General features: G+C 49.4%; 1 protein-coding gene across 2 annotated transcripts; it reads right to left on the minus strand.

The window, feature by feature from the left end:
- Positions 1–138: 138 nt before the first annotated feature.
- On the minus strand, positions 139–9,187 carry LOC117434018 (prenylated Rab acceptor protein 1). 2 transcript variants are annotated; one of them, XM_059020471.1, is made up of 6 exons: positions 9,057–9,187; positions 8,328–8,453; positions 6,816–7,028; positions 5,454–5,551; positions 3,932–4,033; positions 139–3,533 (listed from the first exon to the last, which is right to left on the minus strand). In XM_059020471.1, the coding sequence occupies exons 2-6, from the start codon at positions 8,396–8,398 to the stop codon at positions 3,445–3,447; spliced, it is 573 nt and encodes a 190-aa protein (XP_058876454.1). In that variant the 5' UTR covers positions 8,399–8,453; positions 9,057–9,187; the 3' UTR covers positions 139–3,444. The 2 variants fall into 2 exon arrangements, with proteins under 2 accessions (XP_058876454.1, XP_058876455.1); XM_059020472.1 differs by lacking the exon at positions 8,328–8,453 and having other exon boundaries at positions 9,057–9,157.
- Positions 9,188–9,748: the final 561 nt, after the last annotated feature.

The following is a 9,748-nucleotide window of genomic DNA, read 5'->3' on the forward strand; positions in this document are numbered from 1 at the left end:
GAAAAACAAACGGGAGGGTGTTACACTGATCATCCTCCCCACTGCAACTACAGGCGGGGAGGTGGAGAGTTTGTTTTTATGGTTTTCTGGGGTGGGGGTGGGTATTTTTCAGGCAGTTTTTTTTTTTTTTTTGGGGGGGGGGGGGGGGGTCCATGTTCCTCTTGGCCTTGTTACTGACAGTACATTTCAGTACATGACAATTTAATTTTCTTCTTAAGTGTGTGTGTGTGTGTAAAAATAAAAAAAAATTAGTAAAATTCAAATGTGTTGCAATGTTGTCGGTCCGTTTCCCCAATCTCCCTATCCACCCCCGAGCCGAGTCCGTTTGTGTGTCCTAGGTTACATTCTTTCTGTTCGAATGAAATAAAAAATACTTCTCTCTTCTTCAGAACTGCCGTTTTAAGACGTACAAAAAACAAAGTGAATTATATATATTGGGGAAGAGGGGAGGGGACGTTTGTGTGTGAACTACAAAAAAAATAAACCCAACAGAAATAAAACCAATTTCAAAATAAATCAACGTGAAATAACAATAAAAAAAAAAAAAGTCTAGACACTTTAATACAACCGACAAACGAGTCTGACTGATTATTGCTCTGTGTGTGTGTGCGTGTATTCCACTGTGTTAGTGTGCGTGTGTGCGTGTATTCCACTGTGTTAGTGTGTGCGTGCGTGCGTGCGTGTATTCCACTGTGTTAGTGTGTGTGTGTGTGCGTGCGTGCGTGTATTCCAGTGTGTCAGGTTGTGTGTGTGTGCGTGCGTGTATTCCACTGTGTTAGAGTGTGTGTGTGTGTGTGTGCGTGCGTGTATTCCAGTGTGTCAGGTTGTGTGTGTGTGCGTGCGTGTATTCCACTGTGTTAGAGTGTGTGTGTGTGCGTGTATTCCAGTGTGTCAGGTTGTGTGTGTGTTGTGTTCAGCAGTGTGTGCCAGTCAGTGTTTGCGTCTGTCTGTTTGTGAATTTCAGTGTCTTTCAGATTCTGTGGGTGTGTGTGTCACTACCTCTCCCGCGCAATGCGTCAGTCCCGGGGTACCGAGGACTTGTTGGGGAGCCTCGTGTTTCACAAATTAAACTGGACTCCTCTCCTCCTGTGCAATGCACCACTTCCCCTGTAGTCAGCACTGATCTGCAGGCAGTTGCTGCTACGTGTGTGTGAGACTGTGTCAGAGTGGCACACTGTGTGTGTGAGAGAGTGCTGCTCAGCTTTACCGCAGGGGCGGGGTCTGCACGGTCGTTTCCACGGCTACAGGAGGACAGGAAGCTGCTGTTGCCGTGACGCTGGGGGAGTCGGTAAGGAGGGCACAGTGAGAGGGGTCAGCGAGAGAAGAGGCTGCTCCTTCCAATCATTCAGAGAGATAAGAGGCTGCTCCTTCCAATCATTCAGCGAGAGAAGAGGCTGCTCCTTCCAATCATTCAGATAAGAGGCTGCTCCTTCCAATCATTCAGATAAGAGGCTGCTCCTTCCAATCATTCAGAGAGATAAGAGGCTGCTCCTTCCAATCATTCAGAGAGATAAGAGGCTGCTCCTTCCAATCATTCAGAGAGATAAGAGGCTGCTCCTTCCAATCATTCAGAGAGATAAGAGGCTGCTCCTTCCAATCATTCAGAGAGATAAGAGGCTGCTCCTTCCAATCATTCAGAGAGATAAGAGGCTGCTCCTTCCAATCATTCAGATAAGAGGCTGCTCCTTCCAATCATTCAGATAAGAGGCTGCTCCTTCCAATCATTCAGAGAGATAAGAGGCTGCTCCTTCCAATCATTCAGATAAGAGGCTGCTCCTTCCAATCATTCAGAGAGATAAGAGGCTGCTCCTTCCAATCATTCAGATAAGAGGCTGCTCCTTCCAATCATTCAGAGAGATAAGAGGCTGCTCCTTCCAATCATTCAGAGAGATAAGAGGCTGCTCCTTCCAATCATTCAGAGAGATAAGAGGCTGCAAAGTTATCAGCATGTTTATTGCATGTGTTGCACAGATGATATAAAGACATTGTAACGCCCCACGCGGCTCCAGCGCGCTCGCTGTGGTTTTACAGAACAAGATCCACAGCTCCAAATAAACTCAAGAGACCGAGTCAAGCAGACCTGCGTTTGGGCTCTAGTGCCTTCATCAGTGTGATTGAAACTAGAAGAGACCGAGTCAAGCAGACCAGCGTTCGGGCTCTAGTGCCTTCATCAGTGTGATTGAAACTAGAAGAGACCGAGTCAAGCAGACCAGCGTTTGGGCTCTAGTGCCTTCATCAGTGTGATTGAAACTAGAAGAGACCGAGTCAAGCAGACCAGCGTTTGGGCTCTAGTGCCTTCATCAGTGTTATTGAAACTAGAAGAGACCGAGTCAAGCAGACCAGCGTTTGGGCTCTAGTGCCTTCATCAGTGTGATTGAAACCAGAAGAGACTGAGTCAAGCAGACCAGCGTTTGGGCTCTAGTGCCTTCATCAGTGTGATTGAAACTAGAAGAGACCGAGTCAAGCAGACCAGCGTTTGGGCTCTAGTGCCTTCATCAGTGTTATTGAAACTAGAAGAGACCGAGTCAAGCAGACCAGCGTTTGGGCTCTAGTGCCTTCATCAGTGTTATTGAAATATATATATATATACACACACAAATACAATTAAAATGTTTTTTTGGATGTACACAAAAGGTTTATTTGTTTTTCTTTATTCATCCGTTGTTTAATCCTTTAGTTTTTCACTTCACTTTTAAAAACGAGTGGCATGTAACAACATAGGAGTGAAAAACTAAAGGATTAAACGATGGATGAATAAAGAAAAACAAATAATTAAGGACTACTGTAGCTCTTAAACATCTCATTACAAAAATGCAAAAAACGAAGCTTTGAAAGCTTTGAGCCATGCTTAAGATCCAGCATTTGAAAGTATATATTGATGCTGTTGCAATCAGGATCGTTTATAGTGATATAAAAGTATGAAGTATGAAAGGTTATTTCCACAGGGAAGTACATATCACACAGCAATGAGTAAACTTCATGGAAATCAGTGATAACTGAAAATCATACAGCCTTAGTCATGAGATGAGGAGGGGAAAGAGGAGAGGAGGAGAGAGCGGAGAGGGGAAATGGAGAGAGGGAGGAGATAGGGGGACAGGAGAGAGGGAGGAGATAGGGGGACAGGAGAGGAGGAGAGATAGGGGGACAGGAGAGAGTGAGAAGAGGGGAGAGGAGAGGAGAGGGGGACAGGAGAGGAGGAGAGATAGGGGGACAGGAGAGAGTGAGAAGAGGGGACAGGAGAGGATAGGGGGACAGGAGAGGAGGAGAGATAGGGGACAGGAGAGGATAGGGGGACAGGAGAGGAGAGAGGAGGACAGATAGGGGGACAGGAGAGGAGAGGGGGAGAGACAGGGGGACAGGAGAGAGTGAGAGGAAGACCGGTTTCTGGTGTTACAGCCAGGTAAGAGTCCTGTAGGGGAGAGGTCAGGGGTCAGGGTCGGGGGGTCAGACAGGCTCCATGAGGAGATCGTTTGCGTCACCACCTTCGATCTCGCGGAAGCCAGCGTGCGAGCCAATCAACACGATCGTAGCACCTGGAACAGAGAGAGAGGGGGCGGGGCTTCAGAAGAGGAAGTCCGTGTCCGGTGAGTCTGTCTGTTTAATTTTATTAACCCATTCGGTGCCACTGACTTCATTTGAGGACAGGACACTCTGCAATTCTATTGGAGAAGTTTTTTTTTTTTTTTTTTTAACTGGCGTCTCTCCTGTTAGTTTCAGTTTCTCTTTGAACTACATCGTGATGGAAACGCTTGGTAACCACAACGTCTAAATGCAACGTGTATCAGATCAACAAATCAATACAGACTGGCTTTTTTAAAAAAAAAATATTTTACATAAACTAGCTTAGTAAGAGTGAGATAGTGTGTGAGAGAGAGTGAGAGAGAGTGAGATAGTGTGTGAGAGAGTGAGAGAGAGTGAGAGAGTTACTCACCCAGCACCCAGAACACGGCAGAGCCGGCCCCCGCCAGCCAGAAGAAAGGGAAGGAGACTCCGCTGGCCAGACCGTACTGATGCGCCGGGGTCACCTCACGCCCTGGAGACACGAGACAGGGACACGCGTCAAACACACGAGACAGGGACACACGTCACACACACACACACGAGACAGGGACACGCGTCAAACACACGAGACAGGGACACGCGTCACACACACACACACGAGACAGGGACACGCGTCAAACACACACACACACGAGACAGGGACACACGTCACACACACGAGACAGGGACACGCGTCAAACACACACACACGAGACAGGGACACACGTCACACACACGAGACAGGGACACGCGTCAAACACACGAGACAGGGACACGCGTCACACACATGAGACGGACACGCGTCAAACACACACGAGACAGGAACACACATCAAACACACGAGACAGGGACACGTGTCGAACACACGAGACAGGGACACGTGTCAAACACACAAGACAGGGACACGCGTCACACACACGAGACAGGGACACGCGTCACACACACGAGACAGGGACACGCGTCACACACACGAGACAGGGACACGCGTTACAAACACACATGAGACGGACACGCGTCACACACACACACGAGACGGACACACGTCAAACACACGAGACAGGGACACGTATCAAACACACACACACACGAGACAGGGACACGCGTCACACACACACGAGACAGGGACACGCGTCACACACACACGAGACAGGGACACGCGTCACACACACACACGAGACAGGGATACGCGTCACACACACACGAGACAGGGACACGCGTCACACACACACACAAGACAGGGACACATATCAAACACACACACACGAGACAGGGACACGCGTCTCACACACACACACGAGACAGGGACACATATCAAACACACACACACACGAGACAGGGACACGCGTCACACACACGAGACAGGGACACGCGTCAAACACACACACACACACACGAGACAGGGACATGCGTCAAACGCACACATGAGACAGTGTCTGTCTCTTGCAATACACAGACTGGACTAGCCCTCCCGGAGGGGGGCAATGATAATGTTGCGAATCAGAGGCGAGAGAACGGATTTGAAAGCCTTTAAACAGTGCTGTGGGATTGCTGGTGTGAGAGTGCCCTCCTCTGGTGAGATCAGGAATAGCAGGACTGCAAACAACTTCACCCGAACAACTCGTCATTCGGATGAGACGGAAAACAAACGAGCTCCTATTGGAAGTGACTCTGCAGCAGCAGCAGCAGCAGTTGATGATGATGCAGAGTTCACCCCCCCTAGTCTCTGTGAGTCGCTTTGCATAAAAGCTTCTGCTGAATGAATGCATGGCACACCTGGGGCAAACGTGTTATTTCACTCTGAGCAATATAACATACACACAAACTCACAGACACACACACACAGACCGACAAACACACACACACACAGACACACTGACACACAGACACACTCACACACAGCGAGCCCCACTCACCGAGCAGCACCAGTTTGCTCTCCTGTGTTTTGAGGTGGATGATGTAGAAAGCGCCCAAGAAAACAGCCAGAGCGATGAGAAGCATGGGGGAGCTGATACTGGAGAGAGAGAGAGAGAGAGAGAGAGAGAGAGAGAGAGAGAGAGAGAGAGAGTTCAATGTCCTGTACCACTAAGCACTGTGGTGTACAGTATCCTGCACTGCACTCTCACTCACAGTGTCTGCACTGCCCCCTCCTGTCACTCACAGTGTCTGCACTGCCCCCTCCTGGTCACTCACAGTGTCTGCACTGCTCTCTCCTGTCACTCACAGTGTCTGCCCCGCCCCCCTCCTGTCACTCAGTGTCTGCCTCGTCCCCTCCTCTCACTCACAGTGTCTGCACTGCCCCCCTCCTGTCACTCACAGTGTCTGCACTGCCCCCCTCCTGTCACTCACAGTGTCTGCCCCGCCCCCCTCCTGTCACTCACAGTGTCTGCACTGCTCTCTCCTGTCACTCACAGTGTCTGCCCCGCCCCCCTCCTGTCACTCAGTGTCTGCCTCGTCCCCTCCTCTCACTCACAGTGTCTGCACTGCCCCCCTCCTGTCACTCACAGTGTCTGCACTGCCCCCCTCCTGTCACTCACAGTGTCTGCCCCGCCCCCCTCCTCTCACTCAGTGTCTGCACTGTCCCCTCCTGTCACTCACAGTGTCTGCCCCGCCCCCCTCCTCTCACTCAGTGTCTGCACTGCCCTCTCCTGTCACTCACAGTGTCTGCCCCGCCCCCCTCCTGTCACTCAGTGTCTGCCCCGCCCCCCTCCTCTCACTCACAGTGTCTGCACTGCCCCCTCCTGTCACTCACAGTGTCTGCCCCGCCCCCCTCCTCTCACTCAGTGTCTGCACTGCCCTCTCCTGTCACTCACAGTGTCTGCCCCGCCCCCCTCCTCTCACTCAGTGTCTGCACTGCCCTCTCCTGTCACTCACAGTGTCTGCCCCGCCCCCCTCCTGTCACTCAGTGTCTGCCCCGCCCCCCTCCTCTCACTCACAGTGTCTGCACTGCCCCCTCCTGTCACTCACAGTGTCTGCCCCGCCCCCCTCCTCTCACTCAGTGTCTGCCCCGCCCCCCTCCTCTCACTCACAGTGTCTGCACTGCCCTCTCTTGTCACTCAGTGTCTGCCCCGCCCCCCTCCTCTCACTCACAGTGTCTGCACTGCCCTCTCCTGTCACTCACAGTGTCTGCCCCGCCCCCCTCCTCTCACTCAGTGTCTGCCCCGCCCCCCTCCTCTCACTCACAGTGTCTGCACTGCCCTCTCTTGTCACTCACAGTGTCTGCCCCGCCCCCCTCCTCTCACTCACAGTGTCTGCCCCGCCCCCTCCTGGTCACTCACATGCAGTACAGGATGAGTCCCAGGAGCACGAAGATGTAGTTGCTCTGAAAGTGCTCCACGTTTTTCACCAGCCTCTTGCACAGCTCCCCCAGGTTCTTGGGCTTGGAGAAACGCCGCTGGTCCACGAAGACAGCCCAGGGTCTTATAGTGGAGCGCCGGCGATCAAACCACTCCTTCGCAGCCCCTCCCGAAATCATCTTGGGGAGGTAGAGCCTGGGAGAGAGAGAGAGAGAGAGAAACGCCAGATTAATATCATCACCAATCAATACTGATCAATCGCTATTAATACTAACACCATCAATCACACACACACACACCCTAATCACACAATACACTGAAGTCACTGTTAGACTCCCGCTGCACAGCAGTGTGATCCAGTCCTGGTTTCACTAGGAGTTTAATAATCAGACACACCTGAGTTTGTTACCTGGACACACTGGGGGCTGATCAAGCTGGTAGTAAAACCTGGAATGGGTGACACTGCTGTGCAACAGGAGTCTGATTACCATCCCTGCAATGATCAATGTCAATCACTAAACACACACACACACACACACACACGCCAATCACACCACAGCTATCACTGATCAATATAATTCACTGAGAAAGAGCAAATCGCTGATCACACACACACATTATTAATCATCAATACCAATCACTGATCAATCGCGCACGCACTAATCACACAATATCAATCAACAGTACGGATCGATATAAATCACTGACTTCCACGTTTCGGTTTCTGTCTTCATTAGATCGCAAGAAATAGCCAGTTTGAAATGTATATAAATCTATATAAACCTATAACACACACACACACATTACAGAACGCAAGCTGATTCTGAAGCTGTGCACTTCGCAGCCTCTTGGGAGGAGCACTCTACCATGAAGCCCCACTTGTGCTTCTCTGAAACGAGCTCTTAATCAAACTCATGCACTGGACTGTGGTGCTGCTGTAGCTGCTGAAGGACTCTCACGTCCTCTGAAATGCTTTTGTATTCACATTGTACTTTATTATTATTATTATTATTATTATTATTATTATTATTATTATTATTATTATTATTATTATTGTTATTTATTTCTTAGCAGATGCCCTTATCCAGGGCGACTTACAATTGTTACAAGATATCACATTATTTCACATTATACATTATATATGTGTGTGTGTGTGTGTGTGTGTGTACACTTTACTACTTTAAAATCATTGTTAGTAGTGAAAAAACAGACTTAGACACAAACACAGACACAAACAAACACAGGCACACACAGACAGACAAACACAAATACAGACACACACACACACAGGCAGACACAGACAGACACACACAGACACAGACACTGACAGGCACACACAGACACTGACAGGCACACACACAGACACTGACAGGCACAGACACACACACACAGACACTAACAGACACACACACACAGACACTGACAGGCACAGACACACACACACAGACACTAACAGACACACACACACACATACGAGAACCAAGGAACCCATACTTCCCAGCAAGGCCTCCCCCAGCCTGATCCTCAGCTCCAGGGCTGAACAGATCCCCAGGCATTCCTGCCATAGCTACCCCACTCTCTGCACCTCAGTCCTGGGCTCGCTGCTTTATCTCTCTGTGTCTACCAGGAGAGGGGAAGGGGAAGGGGGGTTTAGAAAAAAGAAAAGAAAAAAGATATATATTAAAACTTTTTTTTTTTTGTAATGCTTCAAAAAAAGCTTGGTTTGGAGTTGTCACGTTTATTCTGTGAGCTTAAAGGCAATTGCAATTGGGAGTCCTATTATTATTTTAAAAAACTGAGAGAGAGAGAGAGAGAGAGAGAGAGAGGGGGGGAGGATATAATTTGACAAGCCAGGCAGGTTAGCAAACATTTAATTGGAAAAACCTGGGAAACATTCCTTCTCATTTTCCAGGCGAGGGTGTAGCGTGAGAGAGACACGCTGTGCTGCGCAGGAAGGACGCGCCTCGACTGGTCAAACTGCTTCAATAAATGAGCTTTTAAACCAGCAAACGAATCGACTGACTGATACCAAGTGACACACAACATGGCTATTATTACACAGCTGAGCAAAACAAATAATAATCGATATACTGAATACAGACTCTGTGTGTGTGTGTGTGATTATTACTACACTGTTAACCACTCCCCAAAACAAACGTTACTTTATCCAAATATAATGCAATATTTAATAATAATAATACAGTATTGTTTCCGTTCACTCACCAAACTTTCAGGCGCTATTCTGGTAGCCGTGCGATGTTTATATCTGCAAATCTCTCAGCTGGATTCCATGATCCACTTCCTGTTCACACCCGGATGTGATGTGGAACAGCTGGTGACGTGTGTCGGAAGTGACGTGTGAGGGCTGGCGCCCCGCTCTGCCCCGCATGGCCGGGTTAGTGCGCTGCTGTTGTGCGCGCTTGCAGTGCCACGCCGCGGAGAGCAAAGTAATGACATTCCCTGAGCGGCAGCGCAGCCACTTCACACGTCCAGTCACATCAATTCAATCAGTTCACAAACCTGACCCGGCTCAAAGGCTCCCGGAATTACGGGGCCAGTTGGCCACCCTATCTGGCCTTCCAGATAATTTGGGAAAGGTATAGTTAGCACCCTGCGTCCTTCTGATGAGACTCACACAAACGAGCTCCTACTGGCTCTGCAGCAGCAGCAGCAGCAGTTGTTGATGATGCAGAGTTCACCCCCCTAGTCTCTGTAAGTCGTTTTGGGTAAAAGCGTCTGCTAAATTACTACGACTACTACTAATAATAATAATAATAATTCTAGCAGTCTCCTCCCATTGCAGCTGCCCTATACTTGTGCCACCATTGCCCCTCAGTACTGAACCATTGCACTGCCATTGAAGAGTGCCTGTTTGTCTGCGTGTGTCTGTATTGCTGTTTAGCGCCTCTCTCTCT

This window comes from Acipenser ruthenus, unplaced genomic scaffold, assembly GCF_902713425.1.
Source record: "Acipenser ruthenus unplaced genomic scaffold, fAciRut3.2 maternal haplotype, whole genome shotgun sequence".
NCBI classification, from domain to species: domain Eukaryota; kingdom Metazoa; phylum Chordata; class Actinopteri; order Acipenseriformes; family Acipenseridae; genus Acipenser; species Acipenser ruthenus.

Excerpts from the sequence above, each read along its gene's own strand:
- LOC117434018 (XM_059020471.1), bottom strand. The coding sequence starts at position 8,398 with ATGGCAGGAATGCCTGGGGATCTGTTCAGCCCTGGAGCTGAGGATCAG. Across the intron at positions 4,034-5,453 it reads GAGCAAACTGGTGCTGCTCG|GGCGTGAGGTGACCCCGGCG; the intron begins GTGAGTGGGGCT and ends TCGTGTCTCCAG. Across the intron at positions 3,534-3,931 it reads TGCCGTGTTCTGGGTGCTGG|GTGCTACGATCGTGTTGATT; the intron begins GTGAGTAACTCT and ends TCTCTGTTCCAG.